We start from the raw sequence: 26,082 nt of genomic DNA on the forward strand, positions 1-26,082 counted from the left end.
AAAACACACTAGCAGGAGGACCTTCTGGATGATTCCATGAGCAGTATTTCCAATGGGAAAAAGTGAAGCACATGGGTTGTGTGATATGCTTGACCATATTAAGTGGAGTTTATAAGCGCTGATGGAGAGTTCGATAATGAATTAGTGATAAGTATGTTTTTAAAAAACTAAGCCAACAAGCCAGCTGTTAACACTAAGGGAAAACACAGTTTTATAAGAAAAGAAATAACACACTACGTGGTTCAGTCAAACTATATATATACATATGTGTGTGTGTGTGTGTGTGTGTATACACACACACACACACACACACAACTTTATAATAATTAAATGTAGAATATTGATTTAAGTGAGAATTGTAATATAACTTATTAAGAGAAGATGGGGAGAGGAGGCATGTTTATATTGAGGGGTAGGAGGGGTTTAAGAAAAGCTAATCTTCATCTTCCACAGCAAGAAATCAGTGAGTAATATTTAAAATTGAAAAAAAAGAATATGAGTATTTGCATATTATTTAGAAATAATAGAGGTAAATCCCAGAAGAAATACCTGAAAGAATTGAATGTGGCTGCTTGTGACAGGACATGAAGGCGGAGAGATCTGGAGCAAGGAACTAATCCTTATCATAAATAAACCCTTGTAGATATGATTTGACTCAAGGAATGTACATATACTATTTTTGATAAACATAAAAATTGAATTAAGATATTTCTTATTAGCTGCAACATTCCCTGAAGTGTTTTACATGGAATACTACACTGAGAAGATAGCCACTGATAAAACATTCCGGGATCAGTTAAGTTCCAGAAACACTTTACCCTGTCTTTAGCTCATTGAGGCAGTACATGTCAGCGTATTAAGGGTTCTGAGAATCCCTGTAGTAAAAAATAATTGGTTTGACTCAGCATTTCACAACTTACTTGCTTACAGACCCAATTTGCATGTAAAACATATTAAAATTCTGTGACTAGGTATTCTATATAACACCATCTGAGAAATTTTCAAATACTGTTACCCAAAATTAAATTTTTATTATCTGATTCACAAGAGAAGTTTCTCAAAAATAAACCTCCTACCTTTTTAACAAGATGCTAAACTAATGATTTTCCTTTTCTTGCTCTGAAGGAGATAATATGTGAACAAAACAGGGTGTGTGTGTGTGTGTGTGTGTGTGTGTGTGTGTGTGTGTGTGTGTGTGTGTGTTTACAATGTCTGCACGCTCTGTAGCTTTCCAGAAAACCTGGGGCAGACAACTGAATAGGGATGGAAAGAATGGGGGAATGAAGGGTAATTTTTCATAAATCTCCAATGCAAATAGTCTTTATAATAGGCTCCAATGCATTTTCTTATTCAGCTCCCATGAGAGCCTGTGGAGTAAGCTGGGCAGCAATTATTGGAGTCGAGGAGAAGTTACATGAAATCGTCTGTCTGCTTAGGGGTCAGCATCAGAGCCCCAGTCTTCAGACCCCATCCCCAAACTTATCTTTTTTTTTTTTTTTTTGACTTTCGAATTGGAACAAACTGAATCAGTCCCAGATGTTGTTATCAGTGCATCTTAATTGAGGCTGGAGATATGATAGTTCATCATACATTTGATGGACATCCTAGCACAGACAATAGATGCCTGCCCCCTTCAAAAGTAGGGGTATGATCTGTTCCCAACAATAGTGGTGGCTTGTTATGGCGGTGATTCTCACAGTGGGCAGGGGAACATACAGCTTTATGTTCCCAGGGAAGAGTCTGATAACACTAACTACCCTTGGAAAAAGACATTTGAATAGATAGTTTAACCTATTTCTGCATTGAAGGTCATCCTTCAGCTAGTTATCTAATGAAAGTGACATATAAGGAACTATATAGTTGTAGGGGGAAAATGCCTAAAAATAGCTTTTCTAATAACTTTCAGCATATAAAGTGATATTGCTATTACCAATACCTTTTATGGACGAGAATAGACACTGCCTTGATAAATAGTAAAACAAGTATAGTGGATGTGGCTATAGGCAGGAGACAAGTACTAATGCTAGTGGCTAAGTTGTCAGTTTAGAAGATGATTTAGCCATCCAAGTCTAACTCAGGGATCCCTTGCATAAGCTTTCATAAGCAATAGGAAATGTGTTTTTCATCAAGTAAAAAGAGTTCACATTTGGTATATGAACCAAAATAAAGAAGCTAAAACCATGTACACAAGTTTGTCTAGCTAGCAGTTAGAAAAATAGACTTGAAATTTGAGAATCAGCTTACATTTTTAGTCACAGAGTTGGGGGGAAAGAGGTGATAAATGTATAATTTAAAAAGGATAATTTCAGATAATTATATAGGTTTTGAAGAAAATAAAGCGGGATAATGTTATAGTGGTAAGGTCAGGGGATGGGTGCTGCTTTGAGGTAGATGAGAAGGGAAGGCTCTTCTGAGAACATACAGGGAACTAAGACCTGGATAAGAAGACAGCCATATGAAGATCTAGGATTATACAGTTCCAAGCAGAAGGAATAATAGGTGCAAAGATCTTGAATCATGAACAATAAATAAGTTTAGGAGAATGAAGAAGTAGAGCCAAAAAGAAATGTCAAGTCTCAACGTGATATGTTTTTAATCTTTCCAGTACTGCCATAGTATTCCTTGGAATGCTTATTGAAATTCTCTCACAATCGTTAGTCATATTGTACTTAAAATCAGACATAAGTGTATAATTTAATGAAAATATTTCTTATTTTTAATTTCTGGATCCTTTGTGTTCCCCTTCAGTATGTAGCTTACTATCAGAATGTCTCTGAAAATAGCTACATCTCAAAGAACAGTGTGATTTTAGTAATTCTGCTTAATTATAAATGACCGATAATTTTAACTGTCTTTTATTGGCCTTGAAATCAGCTTAGGGCCATATTAAACTCTAGAAACATTCTCACTTATTCATTTAGACTTTGAAACTTAATTGCTGTCTCTTAGAGACTGTCTCTTGTAAGTGGAGGAGGTCACTGTTCCTATTGATGAGGTTTAGTGTTCATGCATATTTTGTGAAAGTCATTATTCCTTTTGCTCGGTTTGTATTATAGCTATTGCTACAGAACTATGCTCTTCTTTGTGTTTGTTTTATTTTTTGGTAACATATGGACTGTAGATTAAGTTTATGTATCCTTAAGCAAAGCATAACAGATTTATTTGAGATGTTACAGCCTATCTTTAGTTGTGTTTGACCAGTTTGTGTTCTAGAGAATAACCTGCCAAACTCCTGAGCTTCAAGAAATGACTGTGTAATTCGTATAGGTAGTAGGCCATAGGACTGACCTGTACTTGCATTTTAGAAAGTTGGGATGGTGCTGGAGAGGCTTGGCAGAAGTGTGGCACATAGGCCTGGCTTTGCTGAGAGTAGAACAGAAGAAAGCAATGGCATTCTCCAGGGTAAAAATGGTTCTGGATTCAAGAGAGAAGGTCCAAAGAACCTTATCCAAGGGAGATATGCAGAAAGGCAATAATCAGCTCCTGAGGTTCTGTATTGGAGGTCCGTTTAAATGCTGAATGCAAAATGGATCAGGAGAACTGTCCCTCAGGCAATGCTTTTACAAGAAGGGTGTGGACTTCTTCATCTGCCAAAAACCGAGTAGAGTAACAGTGACCAGATTTACTCCCCAACCTGATACAGCCAAAAACCAGACAAAATAAATGAAATAACACTTTTTAAGACATTAGACATCTGGCAAAGAGGAGAAGTAAGCCTTGATGGACAAGACACAAGTGTAGTGAGCCCTATGATTGTTCCAGTATTCTGCCTTGATAAAGTTTCCCGCCTACAGTGTAGAAAGTGTGTGTTTGGAGAGAAGGAGGGGAATGTGGTACCGGGGAGACTAGGAAGAGCCCAACATGCTCTCTGGGTTGAAGAGACCGAGCTGAGAGTCTGGGAAGACCAAGGCAATTAGAGTCTATAGGCAACAGTACCAGAGAGGAGAGAGCTGCACAGAGAGCATCCTAGAAATCTGCAGAGGGTTTCCCTTGAATATTCAGGGAGTACTAATAATGTATGTGAGGAGGCTACTCAAGACAGGAGGAAAAAAACATCCAAGAGGATTAGTTAACAGTGCCCGGTGTCTACATAGTGCCTGTTCGCAACAGCCACGCTGTAAAAACTCATATAATTGACAGGGCATTGGGAAGTGCACCCAGGAAGGTCTTCCCTTGATAGGGGGTATAATGAACCCTGCGTAACAAATCATATAAGCAAACATCAGAAGGATCAAATTATTTCCAACAAATTAACGGTATCAGTAATATTTGTAGGAATACAAAAATATCTAGCACCCAACAAGGTAAATCACAATGTCTGGCATCAAATCAAAGATACTAGGCAAACATCAAAGAGATAACCAATCAAAGCCAATTTAGAACTGATATAGATGTTGGAATTAGCAGACGACATTAAAACCAGATATTGTAACTATTCTGTAAGTTAAAAAAATTAGAGACGTGGAAGATATATTTTTTTAAAGCCCAAACTTGTGTCTCTCTCCTCCATTTTCTCATTTTACTGCTTCCTCCCATTAGATGCTATATTTTAGATGGTGCCAGGTGGTTAATTAATAGTAAATTATTATATTTATTACTATACAGTAATCACACTTGCTAGGCCAATGACCTCTTGAAAAGAGAATATGAATTTGCTGGTTTCATGAATGTGTAATCACATCTTACATTTTTTTTTTCAAAATCAAACCTAAGCTTATGAGTTGACAAGGAATTGAACTTAACAAAATTCTTGTTCTAAAATGTCTGTTGGAAAATAAATCTTGATAGTTTCAGATTTTATGTGTAGTCATAAGAACAGATGTAGCTGGATTATTTAACAGATTATTAGATCCTTGGGTTGATAGTAAATACAATGGAGGACTGATATTTAAGTTCTTTAAGCATTATTTTGGACAAGGAATCCGTTTGCCATCGATATTAAAAACTCATGTCCTGATTTAATTCTTTAAAAATCATGTTTCTAGACAGCAAGGAGCTGCCTCCTTGCTGCTGCTCAACTACTCAAGGCTGGTGGGGTGTGGACTTCCCTGTTGGCTCCGCCTCCTAGGCACTGAGCAATTGAGAGCAGCACTCAGGGCTGGAATGTAGATGGTAGAGTAGCAATGAGAAGCAGTTAGTACTGAGTCTCTGAGCCAAGCCCAGTTCCTGTCTCAGCCGCAGCAACAGTGATCGTGATTGCTGAACGAAGAGTGCCTAGGGTACCTGGTCAAGATGCTGAATATTAAAATCTTCAGCGGCAGCTCCTACCAGGACTTATTCCAGAGAATTGCTGACCACCTGGGCCTGGAGCTAGGCAAGGTGGTTACTAAGAAATTTAGCAACCAGGAGACCTCGGTGGAAAGTGGCGAAAATGTATGTGGAGAGGATGTCCACATCATTCAGAGTGGCTGTGGTGAAATTAATGACAACTTAATGGAACTTTTGATCATGAATAATGCCTGCAAGATTGCTTCAGCCAGCCAGGTTACTGCAGTCATCCCGTGCTTCCCTTATGCCCACAGGATAAGAAGGATAAGAGCTGTGCTCCAGTCTCAGCCAGGCTTATTGCAAATATGCTCTCTGTAGCAGGTACAGATCATACTATCACCATGAACCTGCATGCTTATCAAATTCTGGGCTTTTTTGATATCCCTGTGGACAATTAGTATGCAGCCAGCTGTCCTGAAGTGGATAAAGAAGAACATCTCTGGAGAAACTGCATTATTGTCTCACCCAATGCTGGGGGAGCTAAGGGAGTGACCTTGATTGCAGACCAGTTGAATGTGGACTTTGCTTTGATTCACAAAGAACAGAAGAAAGCCAGTAAAGTGCAGGTAGGAGATATGAAGGATCACGTGGCCATCCTAGTGGATGACATGGCTGACATGGCTGACACTTGTGACACAACCTGTCATTCAGCTGACAAACTTCTCTCAGGTGGAGCTACCAGAGTTTATTCTATCTTGACTCAGGGAATCTTTTCTGGGCCAGCCATTTCTCACATCAATAACACATGCTTTGAAGCAGTCATAGTCATCAGTACCATACCTCAGGAGGATAAAATGAAGCATAAGCATTGCTCCAAAGTAGAGGTGATCGATGTCTCTGTGATCCTTGCAAAAGCCATCAGGAGAACTCACGATGGGGCATCTGTTTTCTTCCTCTTCAGCCATATTCCTTTATAATAGAATAACTTCTAAGGCATTTAAAAAATAAAGTGAACCCTGCCCCTTATTTTCTCTAGGTATTTGATGAAAAATTCAGCAGAAGACCCAGCTTGCTTGTAGCTTGTATCCCGTATCAGGTATATTTAGGGAAAAACAGATTAAGACTAGCTGCTCAGTTTTCTTCTTGCCTCATCTCATTCTGGCTTCTTTGATTTTGTGAGCCTTGCAGGTTTAATTGTAACTCAGCTGCTGCAAGGCTTCAGACTTTGAAGTTTGTTGTTGGGGTTGTTTGATGTGATTGGGGAAGCTCAGACTATTTTGCATGGGAATGCTTCAGGGTTTCCTTGGCTCAGAACTACTAGCAACAAAGCCAATCCCTCCACCCCAATAACATGTGACAAGTTTTCTAAGGTCTATGTTCAATTACAAGAGCCCTGGGCAGCCCAGAACCCAGCTAAGACAGGCAGCTCTTGGTGTAACAGAGTGAAATGTTCTCTTTCTCTCCCTCCTCCTTTCCCTCTCCCAATAATAGCTCCTGCTATTGATAAGCCCGTTGTCTGGACTGCTTGAGGCTTGAATATTTTGCAAAAATAACTCTTTGTCAGAAGTAGTCTCTCCTGAAGAGGTGAGGAAATCTGTGTAAAACAGTGACTTTATATCAAAGATTTGTGGAAACCTCAGGACCAGACTCAGATCAGCGGGAGTCAACAGACCAACCTGGAACAAAGAGTTTTGGAAATTTCGTGCTCTGCCTTGGATCCCAGTTAGTGCCTAGCTATTAGAATTCTCACCCACCTCTTGTCTCACCCCTCCTCCCTTCTCTTGACAAAACAAAATACTTGAACCTCAAGTGCTCCTAAGATGGATTTGCAGAAGCATTAAAGGACGCCCATCTTCCCCATAGGCACTTTCTCAATCAATAAACCTTTCCTTACTCCAAACTCTGATATGCTGAATATTGGCTTTTTGAAGCATAGGGTACACAAACCTTGAATTGGTTACATCTGGTGGGGGCCTGAGGGGAGGCAGCACAGTGCAATAGATGCTTTTTAGGAAGAAAAAAGCCTGATCCATCACCCTGTGCTGGAAGACTGTCATTTAGATCAGGGGTTCCCAACCAGGCCGCATGGCAGGAGGTGACAGAGATGAGCGAGCGAGGGAGGCTCCATATGTATTTACAGCCACAGCGCTAGCTAGCATCACCACTTTATCTCCACCTCAGATCATCAGGCATTAGATTCTTCAGCATTAGATACTTATAGGAGCATGAACCCTATGGTAAACTGTGCTGGTGAGAGATCTAGGTTGCGTGTTCCTTGTGAGAATCTAATGCCTGATTTATCTGAGGTAGAGCTGAGGCAGTGATGCTAGCACTGGGGAGTAGCTGCAAATACAGATAAATACATTAGAACAGGTTTGACTATAGCGCAGAAGCCATAATAAATCAATTGCTTGAAGACTCATATCAAAACCCTATCATTGAGTGGCAAGTGACAGTTTAGCTGCATCTGGTGGCAGGCTTTAAGTCAGAATCCAACTCTTATTTCAGTCCACGTGTGGCCTGCCCATTATTTTATTTACCACTTCCATATGTGCCTCTTTCCCACACTGTTCACTTGTGTCAGTCACAGTTTTGGGAAGCCCACAAGCTAACCCTAGCCAAAATGAGTAAAAAACAAACATCACTGGAGAGCTTCTTTGAAAAGCTGGAAGGACCCAATGGCTAACCACATTGCTAAAACTAAGAAGCCCTTTACTATTGGTGAAGAGTTGATCCTGTCTGCTGCTAAGGACATTTATCATGAACTTTTAAGGGAGGCTGCAGTTCAAAAGGTGGCGTGTGTTCCTCTTTCAGCTAGCACCGTAACTAGACGAATTGATGAAATAGCAGAGGATATTGAGGCACAATTGTTAGAGAGGATTAATGAGTCACCATGGCATGCAATCTAGGTTGACGAGTCTACCGATGTTGACGGCAAGGCAACAATGCTTGTTTTTTGTGCAGTCAGTTTCTCAGGAGGATGTGCGTGAGGATATGTTATGTGCACTTTTGTTGCCAACCAACACCATGGCTACAGAACTATTCAAGTCTTTGATCACATATCAGGAAGACCGAATTGGTCATTTTGTGTCAGTATATGCACGGACAGAGCGGCTGCCATGACTGGATGGCTTTCTGGTTTCACTACTTGGGTCAAAGAGGTCGCTTCTGAGTGTGAGTCTGTGTACTGTGTCTTCCATAGAGAAATGCTGGCTAGCCAAAAAATGTCACCTGAACTTAACATTTTGCGGGATGTGATTAAAATTATCAACCACATTAAACTACGTACCCTTAACTCAACGTCTGGTCGCGCAGCTCTGTGAGGAGATGGATGCAGAGCACACACGTCTTCTCTTATGCGCATAAGTAAGATGGCTTTCTAAAGGTAGATCACTGGCCAGAGTTTTTGAATTACAAGAGCTGCTCCAGAGATTTCTTTTAGAAAAATAGTCACCACTTGCAGCACATTTTAGTGACACAGAATGGGTCGCAAAACTAACTTACTTGTGTAACATATTCATCCTGCTTGACCAACTCAGTCTCTTACTTCAGGGGAGAATGACAACAGTGTTCAAGTCAACAGATACAGTGGCTGCATTCAAAGCCAAACTGGAATTATGGGGGCGACGAGTGAACAATGAGATTTTTGACATGTTTCAAACATGAGCAGAGATTTTGAAAGAGTATGAACCTAGGGCCTTCTTTCTCCCAGCTGGTGCATGATCACCTATCTCACCTTTCAAAACAGTTTGAGCTTTACTTCCCAACCACAAAAGACCCATTATCTGGGAGGGAATGGAACTGAGACCACTTTGTGAGTAAGCCAGGTGAATTGACTTTGTCCGTGCTAGAAGAGGATCAACTGCTTGAGATCGCAAAGGACTGTGGCCTTAAAAGTATATTTGAGGCAACTTCAAATCTCCATACGTTCTGGATTAAAGTCAAGGCAGAATATCCTGAGATTGCCACAAAAGCATTGAAAAGCCTGCTTCCATTTCCAACATCCTATCTTTGTGAAGCAGGGTTTTCTGCAGTGACAGCAACCAAAATGAGATTACAGAGTAGACTGGACATAAGCAACAAACTTTGGTTGTCACTGTCTCCCATCACCCCCAGATGGGACCGTCTAGTTACAGGAAAACGAGTTCAGGGCTCCCACTGATTCTGTATTATCATGGGTGGTATAATTTCATTATATATTACAATGTAATCATAATAGAAATAAAGTGCACAATATTAAATGTAATGTGTTTGAATCATCCCCAAATCATCCTCACCCCCCCACACTCCCCAGTCTGTGGAAAAATTATCTTCCACAGAACTGGTCCCTAGTGCCAAAAAGGTTGGGGACTGCTGGCTTAGAGTCTCTTTTGTACCTCTTTCTTTCCCTTCAACCATCTTGACCAAATATTTTCCTGGCCAAATATCTTCTTGTGCCCAAATGATCATTATACTGTAGTCTTCTGGAAAGCAAACCTCACTTCTTACTATGTGTTCTCTAACATTTACGTGAGATTATTTTGTGTAGCTTAATCTTCTTTAGCCCACTACCACTGTGGTAGAAGTTTCTAGGTTGTGTTGTAGTGCCTTTTGATTAATTTAGTATTTAATTTTCATCTTTCTTCCTTGAATCTGTTTGATCTTTCACATTGCCTTGGGTTTCTGTTAAAAAGATTGATGTTACCAGCTCTTGTAGAGGTAACTAATAAAGTGTCTGTGTGATTGTGGGTCTGTATCATAATTCTCCTGCTCTCTGCCGGAGGTTTGGTTTAGGTGCCTTGCTGCCCAGTGATAGCTCTTATTCTTTGTTTCCAAACTATTAGCTGCATTGTTAAGCCAGGAGAAGACATTGGCAATCATTGATTATTCAACTGTAACACCTTAAGATGTCTTTACTTGTGTTTACTTAGAACTAGATATGTACAGTGTAATTAGATGCATTATGCCTGAATTATAAGATGTATAGTGCCAGCTGGATCTCTGGTTCTTATTTCTGGGGATAAGAATTAAGTATTTTCTTATTGGAAGGATATAGTTTCTATAATTTATTTATTTTGAATCAATTTTGCCAAATGTAAAAATTTTTCTACATTATTGACACGTTTGGCATTTAATTTCAGCCCTTCTAAGTGAAAACTCTTTGGGGAAGGTAAAAATAAAAATAAATAATGTTTCTCTAATAGGTTTATAGCAGGGATCCCCAACCCCCGGGCCGTGGATAGGTACTGGTCAATGGCCTGCTTGGAACCACCACACAGCAGGAGGTGAGCGGCAGGCAAGCAGGCAAAGCTTCATCTGTATTTGCAGCCGCTCCAGAGTGCTAGCATCACTGCCTCAGCTCCACCTCAGATCATCAGGCATTAGATTCTCATAGGAGCACCAGTCCCTGGTACCAGAAAGGTTGGGGACCGCTGGTTTGCAGTACTCTTTTCTTGAACTTGTCCTCCCAGTTGGGTAAATGTCATCCTATAAACTGGGGTTCATAAAGGTTTTTGTTTTTAATGGAGACAATGAAAACCCAAAGTATATATTTGCAGTTGAGAGTTGTCAAAACTAAAGGTATAGCAGTCTTGAGAAAGGTTTACTGAAATTCAGCAAAACATAATTGTGATTATCCTGGGTTTAAAAAAAAGCTAATCTTTTTTCTGAAGGTAGATTTGTTATAGCATATGCATTATAGTTTACGGAGTCTGTAATAACTTTCAATGTGTTAGAATCAGTTTATTAAATTTGGAATAGTATTTTATATCTTATATGACCCAGTGCCATTTTGGAGTTTATGTTTTCTCATTGGTTACTGTTTTCTCGGGTATGCTTTCAAAAGTTTGAAGTCAGTTATATTCGTCTTCAAGTGAGCATAGCTAAAACCATGGTATGACCTTTTGCTTTTCTCACTTGTCTGGTATTCTTGACGGATTCTAGAGATGGGACAGGCCGGGACATACTTAGCCGTGTGCCCTACCTTCTCTGACATCAGTGACATCAGGGAAAAATTACAGCAAACACAGCAGCAGGAAAATGAGGTGCTCCTCCTCTCTGTGGCAGTCCTTCCTCTTGTTCTCTTGGGCTATGCTCTTGCAAGGTTATGTTGGCCCATTTTTACTGTGGCTAATAAAGTCTTTTCTTGCCTGCCTCCTTCCATTTCTAGTCTTTAGTTCTGGCTCAGAAACTTGGAACTTAATTGTTTCAGTGGGCATGCACTCCTTGGCTACTGGAGAGGTTTTATACTGGATTTCAAAGAGGGACATTTTCCCCTAGAATGATCATCATTTTCTTTTCTCTGGAAATGTTATGTCATGTTTTGTTTTATGACCATGTTTACTAATATCGAAGAAGTAAATTATTGTCATATAAAATAACATTACCCCTTTGAGGAAGAGAAAATAGAAGTTGATATATAGCTATCTAGGATTAATTCGGTTAGATGAGAATTTATCAGGATATCAATATTTTGTGCTTTTACATGAATTTTTAAAAATTGAAAAGTATCTTTTAAAATTATACAATAAACATTGGACTGACTTAAGGAAAGTTAAAACACTATTTATTTCATAACTGAACTTTTTAAAAGATTTATTAATTCAGATGAACAGACAAGATACATGGCACACTAAAGTTAAAATGTTACTAGCAAAGAGAATGTATAAAGGTTTTATAATATGAAGACATTGATGGAGACCAGATCCCTGATGTACTTTAAATATTTAATCTATATTTTTCTTAGCTGTAAGTAGCTAAGTCTGTTTTTGCCTTTCTGTCTTCAATGGTCATTTCCTAAGTTCAAGCCCACAACTTTATAGCCTCAGTTATAAAGATAGCCTCCTAATTAGTCTTCTTGTCTATAATTTTGTCCCTCAGACCACTTATATTACTGTTAGAGTGTTCATTTTTTTCCTAAAATGCAGATCTGATTAAGGCTTCTCATCATCCTCAAGATAAAAATTAAGTTATGATGATGTTGTTAATTCGATAACAGTAGCATTTACCGAGCACTTGCTATTATATACCAGGCACTGTATTTAAACACCTTAGTCTAAATTAACTCATAGAATTCTCAGGATGACCATTTGAGTCACTGTATTCTAGTTTTTACCAATAAGAAAAATGAGACTAGAGGAAAGCAAATAATTTACCAGCCATATACCAGACCAATGTTTTTTCACTTGAAAGCCTTTTTATGCCCTTTATATTATACTGTCTCCACACAAAGGTATTAGTACTCTGGGTTTTGGATGCTGTAGAGTCTGAAAAGAATCGGGCTTCTTTCGCTGCATTGACCACTTCAGCAATTATGACTAATTGCTAATCGTGAAAATGTGCAAGCAAGGTTTTTTAGTAGTTGTACCACTGGATCAGCAATGCTATTGGATGTTGGATTATTGATTTTTTTTTAATCCACCATTTTCCTACCACCACCTTACATGCCTGTAAGGATATATAGTTTCAGGTGGTGTGGAATGACCGTAGAATGCTGAGATACAATAGACCACTGCCTTGGTAATGAGTGATAGGGTGGGCTTTTTTTTCTTAACGAAGCTGGATAGCCAAATAAAAATTGGATTTAAAAAAATCAGTAATACAAATGTATTAGACTTCTTTTAATAATTTTTCAATAAAAAAATTTGACCAATTAGTTGTTGTGGCCTAGTCACTGGACACTTTTTAGTACATCATGAGAGTAAAGGTTTTTAACAGACCTCTTTTTGAAAATCACAAGATGTCTTCAAGAACATGTGGGGTTTTCACTTTAATGTTCACATCAGTGGTGATGGCTTTCAATTTTCAATAGTTTCCCAAAAAGAATATACTTTCACAGAGCTGGGTGGACCCAGTTGTTGCCCAGAAATTTTGGGGTAGCTCTAAGTTTCATACACATTAGTCTGGTATTCAGTAGACTTGGTGGTTTACTTATGTAACTTCCTGGTGAGGCTAAATATCTTATGTAGGTCACAACTTGCATTCAGATAGACTATATTTGGCCCTTGAACTGCATTCTGGATGCTAAAGATTACATACACTTGGAGTCAGAGTGAGACGTGACTTTATTTCCAGTCGTGTCACTATTAATTGGGTTGCTTTTCATCCTTAAGCTCCATTTTTCTCATGTATTAAATGAGGATGATAGTACCTACAATAGGGTATTGTGAGTTATAGGGGATAGTATATGTAACGTGTTTTGTGTTATGTGTCAGATACAGTTAGAACTCTAATAAATATTCCTTACCCCTGTCTCATCCACCTTTATCCTTCTTTCCTCAACCACCTGCCTCCTCCTTCAAATCAAATAGTTTTCATGGAAAACAAGTCAGAGAAAGTAATTTTCATGCAAATATTGGGGGAATTTGATTCTCAATACATAACATAGTGCTGCCAGCAACCAGACCGTTTCCTAGACTTTGATTATCTTTTTGGGGTCCATTTTTAATTTTTTTTAATTTTTATTTATTTTTTTAGGCGAGGCAACACTTGGTTGACCTCTCAGATTGCAAGGACCTTGTCATCTTACAATCGGTTTATTTATCTATTTAATTAATTAATTAATTAATTTTTATGCCTATAGCACCTGATCTTCCTAGGTGGTCTCCCATCCAAGTACTAACCAGGCCTGATCCTGCTTAGCTTCCAAGATCAGACAGGATCGGGCTTGTTCAGAGTGGCATGGCTGTAGACTTGGGGTCCGTTTTTTAAATCCCAAATCTTTATTACCATATCATTCAGATTATTTTCAACTTTAAATGCCAAGATTCTAGGATCCTATCATCTTATTACTTTGTAGACTGTTCTTGCCTAAAGTAGATAAATATATAAAACTATATTAATAACATGATAAATAAGGACTTACAAGTTTTATGATGAGCTAGCTGCTTTTCAAGAGGTTTGTTTTACAGATAATGTGTTAAAAATGTCTTCTGTAACACATACGCTGGGCAGGGTCTGTATAAGAAATAACAACAGGGACTTTTAAGATGCAGACAATTTTGAGAAAATTTACTTCAAGCAGGAAGACCAACTCTCTATTCCAAATCCCCAACCACCTTCTACTCTGTTAACCACAAACCCATCAAGCTCGTAAGTACACATTTTCATGACTGTAGAATGCTTGGAAACAACAGACTTGGTAGTAATGAGGGGTAAGTGGTCCTTTGTGAAAGAGGTCTTGTGAGACCTTTCCTCTGAAGAAGCGGTTTAATGGTAATTGAGTCTGTCCATCAGCCATAATGAAGGGCTGCTCTTAAGTGTGTTCTATACAAAAAATATTGCTTACATATTTTAAAAAAATTTTTCCCTAAACATTTTCATGTGTGAAGAAAAATGTTTGAGTTGATTTTGCATTGGCATTTTGAATGTAGTGTTTCACCCTGTAGAATCATTGTGCTAGTTTTTTATCATGGCTTTGTCTTAGGGAAACAGTTTGGTAGTTAGAGAAAATGTGTTTCCATCTGTGAGAGGATTGTGTTTGTGGAGATATTTATCCAGTGGTTCCAATCTATTAAGTTTGCATCTGTGTGTCTTATTTAGTTGATTTTTATACATACAGATTTAATATACTTTTTTCAATATTCCATAAATTTATTTATTAATGTGATGCTGGTTTTTTTTTTTCAGTCTGCCCTCATCATTCAACCCCTGTAGAGAAAATAATTAAGTCGCTGTTTCACCCTTTGGAAATATTATTAGATTTTGAGTCTGGTGTTATTTCTTGAATCTTTTAGTTTCAGATTTCATTATGCTAAATTTTATTAAGGCATTTGCTGAATTGAATAAATTTTAAAATATAGTAAAATCTAAAAGAAGGCATTTCAATTCTTTCTACTTATTCAATCTTCTGAAAATATTATTAAACTATTAAAAATAAGGCCTAGATTTTTGAAAATGCAAGTGGCAAACATATTATCAAATAAAATATTATGTGACCAAGTTGTTTTTTTTTTTTTTTTAATAAAGAATAAAATTCTCTATAGTTATATCAAGGGAGCTTCTTTGAAGAAGCAGATGTTCTACAGCCACTGTACTTGATAACCATGATTTGCTGACTGTCTTTTGGGTCTGATTCTGTGCACATGTATGAACAGGGCAGATGAGACATGACCTCTGCACTTCAGAAGCTTTGCAGTGTAATTGTAGAGATGACACCTGTACGGTAATTACTGCATTACAGTGCACTGCATGAGGTGTTATAACCCTGGTAGTTAAATGTTGTAGGACTTTAGATAAGGGCTATCGCCAGTTGAGTATCAAGGTTGTCTTCAAGGTGAACTTGAACACTGTTTTACATTGATTATTGTCAGTACCATCTCTAATAAAATTTGAAGAGTAACCAGACTTAAAGCTCCTGCTTACCTATGGCTTTTCACTTAGTTAACTGAGATTATGACATAATGGTTAAGAGTAAAATATCTGCTACGTTCTGCATAAATGTTACATATTATCTTCACCATCATCAGTTTTACTTTGCTTAAAAACTCAGTTCAATCTTTGCTCCTCCTGTCAAACCAAAATGTATGAGTTGCTCCTTACTCTTTATTCCTAGAGAATCCTCAGCAAGTCATTACCAGAGCACTAATCTATGACATTGATTTCTAACTGTGGCTTTACTTCTCTTTCTCACCAAAGCCCTTGAGGTGATGGAATGTGTATATCCCAAACCTAGCATTATTCCTACTGCTATTCCTCTCATTATTCCTAGTGTCTAAATTTTTGTCGAATGAATGATTGAACTCAACAAAGCTTACATTCAGTATAAGAAAATGGATATTTATACAAGGTTGATGTCAGAGATGATGGAGAGAAACGGATGATTTAATTATATGTTTTGAGATATAATTGACAGGATTTATTGATGGATTGGATTTGGAGAATGAGGGAGATGGATAAACCAAAGCTTGAGGAACTTGTTAATACCATTTAGTGAGATGATGGGACTGAAGAAAGAATAGGCTGTTTTGCAAATGTTCGAGAAGCGTACTCCACTTTTGAGTAGAGCTATTAAATAGGCAGTTGCATATGAATCTGGAGCTCAAAGAAGAGATCAAGACAAAATATAAATCAGGAAGTCAGTAGCCTATAAGTGATATTTTAGGCTACATTGCAGGATAAAATTGCCTTTTGAGAGAATATAAGTTAAGGAAAGAAGAGGGTCCAGAACCAAATTTGCAGCGTTCAAGCATTTAGTGATCTAGAAGAGATAGAGAAGCTAAAAAAAGAAATTGAGGAAATAGTGGAAATCGCCAGTTTGATCTAATGCTGCCTAAGGGATTTGGATGAAAAGTAAGTGATCATTGCGTTTGGCAACATGATGGTTGTTGGTGAGGTTAATTGTGCAGTGGTAAGGTCTGGAAGCCAAATTGGAATAGATTCAAGACTGAATGGGAAGTGAGGGAGTAGAAATCTGTAGGAACTAAATCCTTGAGTAGGCTGTAGGGGATGGAAATTGTCGTTCAGCATCACCAGCCTTAGGTTTCCATCCTTCCAGTTTATATCATCAAGTCCCAAAGTGAACTCATGATGCACTGCCCTCCAAAATCTATTCCTCTTCCTAAGTTTTCTATTATTAATGAATTCACTTTCCTTTCAGTGATCTAGATTAGAACCCTCATGATCGATGTGGTCATCTCCTTCTTCCACTTCTCCCCATATAATCAGTTGCCGTGGACTATTGAGTCTTCTCTGTGGCATTTTTAAAATGGAACTCCTCCATTTTATTGCCATTGCCACTTATGCTGCTTTTGCCAGACACTAATTAGCTCGTCTTCAAACTCATCTAACAGTTTCCAAAGTACTCCCTGCTTTTGTTCTCCCCCTTGTCAGTACATCTGTCCATCAGCAGGCATGTTTCTCCTAAAACATAGCTTTGCTCATTTCATTCTCCTGCTAAAAATAAAACCAAATTCTTTTTGCTTGTCACTCAGAACCCTCTACCTTTTAAACCTTATCTTCCACTACCTTCTCTTCATTCAGCCTGCTATTCTGAAATATTTGCTGTTTTCTTAAATATATCCTGCATTGTTTGGCCTCCCCACCTTCAGGTTCACTGTTACCTCTGCTTTACATGTCTGTCCTTCCTTTCTCATATAAATCTTCTTTATTTCCTAATGTATATTACCTCTAACAAACTGTAGAGTCTACCCTAAGTATTAGGAAATTTCAAGGCTCTCAGTGCTACTGCTTTACTTGATCAGTTCTTTAAAAATTTCATACTACTGATTTTTATTTTAAACCATAGTTATCTGTACCATCACTACTTCAACCAGTCTTCACTTTTAGGAATAGGGTACAGGAATGATTTACTGTCTGAAGAAAAGTTTCTTGGGAATTTTGCTAACAATTGTAGGTCATGATATTCTGTAAATAGAGGATGCCTACAAAGAGTCTTCTACTAGGCATCTCCTCTTAGTAGCAGCTTCCCACTGATTTTGATGAGGCAGCTAGAGGTTGAAAGGTGAGCATGATAACTCCATATGAAAGGCAGTTTTCCTCAACTGGGCAGTTACACATTAATAAAATACAATGGATTCTTTGTTTTATGGTTGTTGGTATTGGGGTGTGCGGGGAGAACTGTGTCTGTGAAATTATTACTCTGAGTTTTACCTTTTTTTTTTATTTTTTATTTTTTAGGTGAGGCAATACTTGGTTGACCTCTCAAATAGCAAGGACCTTGTCATCTTACAATCCCTTATTTTTAATTTTTTATGCCTACAGCACTTGGTCTTCCTAGGTGGTCTCCCATCCAAGTACTAACCAGGCCTGACCCTGCTTAGCTTCTGAGATCAGACGGGATCGGGCTTGTTCAGGGTGACATGGCCGTAGACTGAGTTTTAGCTTTTAAATGGGAGGTGCCTTTCAGAAATTTTGCTCACTGCTACATATTCTAAAAGAAGGATAGCAGAAACTGTATAAAGATTGTAGTCATAGAAAAAATTACTTGTCAGAATATTGAATTTAGTAATCTATCATCTTTTCCACCCATAAGTGGCTTTAGGGGGTTGCTAATGTGAGGATATCAGTAAAAAGTAAAATGAAGGTATTTTTTCAAGACATTCTCTTGCGATACATGTTACCCTTCTGTTAGGTATTTCAGCTTTCGTCTCATTATTGGAGTATAAAGTAGGCTTTAGGTGTGTTTAATTTGTACCTAATCTTTTAAGAATGAAGTTGGACTCTTGGCTCAAGGGGAAACGATTGCATGATTTTTTTGAAAAGATGAGATTTAAAATAAACATTCTTTTTCTTATTTAATGAACTGTGATACTGGAGCATTATTATGAAGAATGGTATTTTTAGAAAAAGAAAAGCAGCATAATCACCTGATTTAAGAACTGTCACTGGACTGTTGCAAGAGTATTATCTGTTTGACCTTTCAGTAAACCGATTGCCAGTCCTCCCTTGCCAGCTGTTAATTGTAGTCAACTATTTTGGATCTTGGGGGATATTGTAATTAGTAGTGTAAGATACTGACTTGAGAATTCAAAATATCTCGCTTTCTAGTAAAATAAAAGATAAATGCCTCATATTTTGAGTGGGATAACAAGACTTTACGAAGTAAACTTACCTCCTCAAAATTACTTTTTATTAGTACTAACAATGAGAAAAAAAGTTACAAAATTATAAAGAAAACCTGAAAACAACTTGCTTTGACTTCTTTGTCACAAATGTTTTATGGTTGTTCATCTATTTTCTCTCACTTTCATTTCCCCAGGAAACTTTGTATTTCAGCATCCTTAATTGACACTAACAAAATTACCAACCAGAGGAGTTCCTGGAGGCTGGGCCCTGTAGTGTCAGGAGGACCTCAATCTTTTGATATATGTTTTCCCCTTTCATTTAAAAGGGGAAATAACCACTCTTATTCTGGATAATATTTAATTCAAGATCTTAAAACTCTATTATTTAAAATTTATCAATGGAAGGAAAATCAAGTGCTTTTATAAACTGATTCTTATATATCCAAGATGGTTCATAGCTGGCATTAAAATGCTCTACGTTTTCTTACAAAGGTTTCAGCGTTTTAATAGTTTAAATTTTGGTAGAATTTTTTTGAGTCCTTAATAGGGTAATAGAAAAACAAAATAGTGGCTTAGGCTAATTATATTGGTAATTTCAGTAAAGCATTGATATGTGAACATCTAAAGATACTGGGCATTTAAAGTACATAAATTTTTATTATAACCTAAGAGCAGTTTGTCTTGGCAATAGATTATTTTAAATTTACAATTTAATTTTTTTTTTTTTCTACAGGAAGGAACTTGAAACCTTCAAAGGTAATTTTGTGTTTAATTCTTCACTTTAAAGTGGATGAGAGTTAATTGATGTCAGATGTTCTCTCTTGATGATGATGAAAGTAGTTATTCTTTTTCTTTAAATCAGTTTACATCAAGAAAAGTTTGTTTAATACTGTTTTATTTAATCGTAACTGGTTTTGATATTCTTTTAGCTATAACATGTACCAAGTGAGAGTTTTCACTAATGACCATTATAAGTAATATGTTTGGATGGCACAGTGCTAACTTTGAGGTTGAAAAATGTAGTTTAAGAAGATTCTGTTTTCTCTTGTACAAAGTCTGGGCCATATGGAGAGGGTATGGTGGTAAAGATAGAGAGCTATGCTGCTGCAATTGACCCCATAGTCACCTTGAACCTGTTGAGAGGTTTTCAAAGCTGAGTCCTGCTCTGCCACTATCTTGAAACTTTGGCCAAGTCTCTTAAACATTTTCCAGACTCAATTTTTGCATCTATAAAATTAAGAGCTGTGAGGAGCTATATTTTCACATACTGAAAGCTCATGCAGTATTGTTTTTCAAATTTAGGGAACTTCTGAAGGCAGAGCACTGAAGAATTGGTCATGTTGACCTTTCCCTTACTGGTCAGGGAAAACCACTAGTGAAAAATAGGGAAAACCACAGACTTTCCAAGCATCTCAAGACCCTTCCAATTTGCTATTTTTCAAATACTCATTAGCAATTAAGTAGTGAAATCACTATTCTCAGAGAGACTCATTTCAATAACCAGAAAGACTTTGAATTACTGCTTAGTGTATTTCATACATAAACTAATATTGACCTTTAGATTTACTGAATGATTAGGATTTTCCAGTATATTATTTACAGCTGAATTGTTTCTTTGTGTGAGCTCTTCGGATGTTTTGGGAAAAAAATGACTAACCTTCAATATAAAAGTATAAAGGCTTATACTTACTTTGAATGTAAGTGAGCAGACTCGTTTTGGCTAAGTTTCTATTTAACTGACTGCAGTTATAGTAAAAGATTAAGTTCATGGCCAGTTTGTTGAGGGAATGTTAAATGATCATGTGGTACATTTTCATGATCATTCTTATTTTGTGAACTGTGACTCGTGTACATTATTTTTCATCAGTGGTTAAAAATGAGATTTGAAATTCTCATAAAATGTTCTAGTTCACTCTCTTTTAGTCAGCTAGCATCTTTTTATATAATATTAGGAGAAGAAAAAAAATTAAGTTAATACTAAAAGACAGGCAGGGACACTGATTATGCAGAATGTCAACTTGCATCTCAGTGCGGAGGCATTCTTTTCTTTTAGTATGACAGTGTTCAGAGAAACAGGAGAGGCCAGCAATTTGCAAAAGGTTAGGTAGTGTTGCATATTACTGGGTAGAATAATTCAATTTAAGCCAATATATCTTGTTTATACACACATCCATAATTATGTACAATATTTAATAGTACATCCAACCCACAGGCCAATTAAAGTTCTTGACTTTGAACAAACCATAAATTGATTATTGCATCATATCAAGCTTTTTTAGTATCAGTATTCATTAAAAATTCTTTCCTCTTGAGTGTTGCACTAATATTTCAAAAGCATGGGTAGCATATTGTAAAAAAATAAATTTAACTGCTCTTTCAAGACATTAGTGAAGAAAAATTCCTTCAAATTGTAACAATTTTTTATTTTTTGAACATCATTGTCTTTGCCTTTATTTTTGCTTTATAATAGCCTGTGGGAAAACAAAAGGTATTACTTCCTTCAGTTGTTCTATTCAATTTGTGTTAGTATTTGGAAGCTTTTTTTCTAGGCTGGTGAATAACTAACTATTGGAGACAAAAACACAAAATAACCCTCAAAGTTAGTAATATAGATCAATATCATCCACTAAGTTTTGGATTCTTGCTTCTATATTCCGTTTAGGTTAATGGGTCAGTTCACCTTTCACTTGAGCCACATATAGCTAATCTCTACAATATTATTGAAACTAGTTACTTATTGTTTGTTTCATACTGGTAGCAGGGAGTTTTTGTGTTCTTCAAATATTGCATTCCTTTAAACTTTTTAGTGATAGTCTCTTGAATAATAGACAATAGAAAAGGGAGGGTATGATCTTAAGTCTTAATTTTTTATTTTCCATGGGGAAGGAATTCCATTATTGTAAGCATAGGTAGAGTAAACAGGCATACCTTGTTTTATTGTGCTTCACTTCATTTCACTTTGCAGATACTACATTTTTTACAAATTGGAGGTTTGTGGCAACCCTGTCTCAAGCAAGTCTGTCAGTGCCATTTTTCCAACAACATTTGCACACTTCATGTCTGTGTCACATTTTGGTAATTCTTGCAATATTTCAAACTTTTTCATTATTGTTATATTTGTTATGGCTATCTGAGATCAGTCGGCAGCAATCAGTATCAAGGCAAGATCCTCTATTAGGAAAAAGTACAACTCATTGAAGTCTCAAATGATGGTTAACATTTTTTAGCAATAAAGTATTTTTTAAATAAGATGTACATTATTTCCTTATATATAATGCTGTTGCACACTTAATAGACTACAGTATAGCGAACATAACTTTTATGTGCACTGGGAAACCAAAAAATGTGTGTGACTTGCTTTATTGCGATACTTGCTTTCTTGCAGTCATCTGGAAGCAAACCCGCAGTATCTCCGAGGTATGCCTCTAAGGTTTTCATAGTCCTTTAACAACATGAGAAATTGGCATGAATAGACTTATCTATTATTTAGGGATTATTCATAATTTTTCTACTTTCATTTTAAAAAGATTGTCATTCCATAAATCTTAAAATCACTCTTAAGATTTTAAGTCTAGAAATACTGTGCCACTGAAAGGAGTAGAGGCAAGGAGATCTAGTATTGGATATTGTTCTTACTTCCATAAGATTCCTGACTTAACATGGTGTTAATATGCAGACTTGCTCTTTAACCTTCAGTGGCTTATGAAATTTAACCATTCTCCATTTTCTCTGTAAAACATACAGCCACAGCATGCTGAATGCTCGTGGCTTGTCTGCATGCACATCTAAATATTTTTGTTTCCACCGTTGCATTGACAGCTTACCCAGACTGAGTTGTGTTTGCTTCTGAACTCATTTATACTTGTTATTGTGATACACAGTTTAATTCTCAGATACAGTGATGAAACTTCAGTGTTAAGGAGAACTGTAAGGAAACTAAGTTCAGTGCTTTGGAAGACTTACTATAAGTAAATAGCTTTAAAATTAGCGTAAAGGGTATAATTAAGAATTAGAAAAGATTTGGGGAAAAAATAATAAAAATCCTGAAAGATTTTTCACATCTTAAATTCCTGCTCTTTACACAGATTGTTTCACATCTTAAATTCCTGCTCTGCTTTTAAAAATAGATTGGAAATTTGATCCATTGCAGTACAGGTGGCTCATGAAAGAATTTTCAGATCAGTGAACCTATACTCATAGAATTTATGAATAAAGTATGGTTATATTTTAAATTAAAGTGTTTGTATATATGTTTTTAATAGATTTCTGTATTAACTGCTTTTTAAAAAATTAAATGACCAACACGGGGTCCAGTTGTATCATGTGAGAGAATGTTCTTTATAATCTCCTCCTTAATATAAAATCACCTAGCTATGTCAGAAATGTGACTGACAGTGGAAAACATGCTAGGATTTAGGAGTTATCACTATCACGGTGAGAGGATCATTGTGGGAGTATATGGGAAAAGGCAGCTAAGGCTAGCCTGATACAGTGCGATCACATTTAAGGCTTAGCTCTGGAAAGCACTGCCTGAGAGGTCAGAGAAACAGGAGGAAGACCAAGACAATTTAGTGACAAGGAAGGCCGGAGAGGAGAAAGTTTAAAAGAAAAGTGGTCGCCAGTGATATATTTGACAATAAATAGGTAATTGGTGACTTGAAAGAGCTATTTGTAAAAGGAGAATCCAGATTGCATATCAGAAGTATATGAGAAGTTAAGAAGTAAACATTGACATTAACTATTCTTTCATGAATTAAAAGAAAAAAATGAAAAGATAACTTGAGATAGAATCAGGTTCGAGGTCAGGAGAGAAAGTGAAATCGAGGATGCTGAGTTCATTAAGATCCTAGAGATGATAGAAAGAAATATTCAGATAGGTTATTCTTGGAAAGGACCCAATGACATCTCTTTCCTGCCCTGAGACCTCAGAAAAGGAAAAGGTGGTTAGAAATATGGGGAAAAAGTTGACATGGAAGGAGGAAATAATTTTTTGAAAATCAGCGTTAAGTAAGATAGTCTGAAATTGCAGGACTAGGCTCAGAAGTAGAAATAAAAACCAAAACAAATATGCTTTGGTTAAAACAGAATTGGGGGTGGGAGTAGCAAAAATGATGTATTGGCTTAGATGCTGATGAGAGCATGATTAAAATGATAGTTTGTGGAATTGAGACTGGATGGGGAGGCCCTACTAGACCAGTAAAATAAGCAAGATATGAGGTACAGGGGTGGCGTACATCAGAAAGGTGAAGAACATGTAAATAGTTGAGGTGGATTTGTAGTCAAAGAATTTCAGTTTGACATCTTAGAGGTGGAGCAGTTCTCAGTGATGATGAGAACTAAATTTAAGTAAAAATAGAAGTCACAAAATTGAAGAGATCATCTGAATCAGAGCTTTCTGAGGAATCTCACTTGTTTGGGTGACTCTCACGTACAGATTATGCATACTGCTGGCTTGGCAACGCTTAACATGTTACAAATCTGGATATGATGATAGATGGTAAACTTGGTAGAGTTTGTTGGTTCAGTTCAAGAGTTAGCTTAGCATGTAAGGCAAAACTATTCAGCCACCATTTGGCAATATTTAAGTGATGGAGATGCAGGTTGAATAATATAACTGTCCTCTATCCTCAAGGATATAAAGAACTATGACAAAGCTTATGGAGCAGAAAGGCAAATGTGCAATTTTAATATAATCTAAAAATATTATAATAGAAATAAGCACACTAGGGCAGGAGGAATCATCTCTTCGGAGAAAGGCAATAGCAGTTGAGCTGGATCTGAATGATGAGTGCTCACCAGGCCGAAAAGGGTAATAAGGACATTCCAAGAAGAGGAAAGAACATTTGCAAAGATCCAGAGATATTTATTTTATTTCAAGAATTCAAATTGAATTTTAACTTCTTGTTCAATAAGGGAACTACAAATAATTTGTTAGGGCTAAAACATATGGTGTGTGGGCGAAGTAGTGAGGGATGAAATTGAGACGTAGGCAGGGAACAAATGATACACAGCCTTCTATGTCATGCACAACAGTTCAGACTTTTCCCTTTGGGCCAGTGGTCTCCAAAGAGGGATGTGAGGATGCAAAACAATAGGAGAGGAGAGGAAAACTGAAACTTCTGTTTCTTTCTTTTTTATGTCATCATTTTAAATTTTAAATTTTTATGTATATTACATAATAAACTATTAGAGGAATTCATGTATGCGTATGACATATAAAGCTACACATTTGGGGTACATGTTAAAAGGTTTTGCTCATGGCAGGGTGCATGGTCAAAAGAGTTCAGAAGTTACTGTTGCTGACAGAGACAGAATAGGATTTGCAGAACTGAAAGGATTTTAATTAGGGTGGCAGGGTTACGTTTGCAATTTAGAGCAGGTTTTCTAGAATCATACAGAAGATAGATTGGAAAGAGCAGGTCTAGAGTAAGAGAGATTGGGAAACTATTTAGAATATTCAAATTAAGGCAATGGTAGAATGGAGAGAAAGACACAGATTCAAGAAACTTAAGTGGAATAAAAAGAATTTCCTGACTCTTGTGAGCAGTCTAGAATGACTCCCATATTTCTGGCTAGGGTAGTTTTTTCATTCACAGAGTATGTAATTCGGGTAAAGGAGATTTGGGAGAGAATGGTAGCAAATTCTGGTTTTTTTGGGGGGGGGCAGTAAAAGTGTCAGTTTATTCATGACTACAGGCAAGTTCCCAATAAATCCACAAAATTGCAGGACTTTTTGGTATTGGCTAAATTGAGAAATACTTTTTTAGAAAAGTTTTATTGCGCAAGATTTATATACCGCAAGATTTATATACTGCAAGATTCATCTATGTATAAGTGTACAATTCAGTGATTTTTAGTAAATTTATAGTTACCATCACCACAGTCCACTTTTAGAACATTTTCGTTACCCATAGTGTTCCTTTCTGCCTGTTTGCATTCGATACCTACTTGCATCCCCAGCACCAGACAATCAATAATCAGTTTCTATCTTTATAAATTTGCTTTTTCTAGATGTTTCATACAAATGCAATCACATAAGATGTAGGCTTTTTTTTGTGTCTGGCTCTTTTCACTTAGTATTAAATTTTTGAGGTTCATTTATGTTCTGGCATGTATTAGTAGATTGTTCTTTTTAATTGCTGGATTAATATTCCATTGTATGAGTGCACTACATTTTGTTTATCCATTCACCAGTTGATGGACATTTGGATTGCTTCCAGTTTTTGGCTATTGTGAATAATGCTGCTATAAAGTTGCATATACAAGCCTTTTTATGGACATATGTTTCCATTTCTCGGGTATATAGCTAAGACTAGAATTTCTGGATTATATAATAAGTTTATGTTTAACTTTCTGAGAAACTGCCAAACTG

At 36.8% G+C, this 26,082-nt stretch overlaps 1 protein-coding gene and 3 pseudogenes across 3 annotated transcripts in view; 2 read left to right on the plus strand and 2 right to left on the minus strand.

The window, feature by feature from the left end:
* Nucleotides 1-26,082, plus strand: part of DTNBP1 (dystrobrevin binding protein 1) — a 125,981-nt gene that overhangs the window by 39,738 nt on the left and 60,161 nt on the right. For all 3 annotated transcript variants that reach the window (XM_025044944.1, XM_006909251.3, XM_025044945.1), the window contains one exon: nucleotides 19,444-19,466. In XM_025044944.1, coding sequence (XP_024900712.1) covers nucleotides 19,444-19,466 — 23 coding nt within the window. The remainder of the gene's footprint in view (nucleotides 1-19,443; nucleotides 19,467-26,082) is intronic.
* On the plus strand, nucleotides 4,655-6,268 carry LOC102892661 (annotated as a pseudogene).
* Nucleotides 13,760-13,878, minus strand: LOC112477661 (annotated as a pseudogene).
* On the minus strand, nucleotides 17,899-18,017 carry LOC112477743 (annotated as a pseudogene).

Source organism: Pteropus alecto, unplaced genomic scaffold (assembly GCF_000325575.1).
Source record: "Pteropus alecto unplaced genomic scaffold, ASM32557v1 scaffold121, whole genome shotgun sequence".
Taxonomy (NCBI): Eukaryota; Metazoa; Chordata; class Mammalia; order Chiroptera; family Pteropodidae; genus Pteropus; species Pteropus alecto.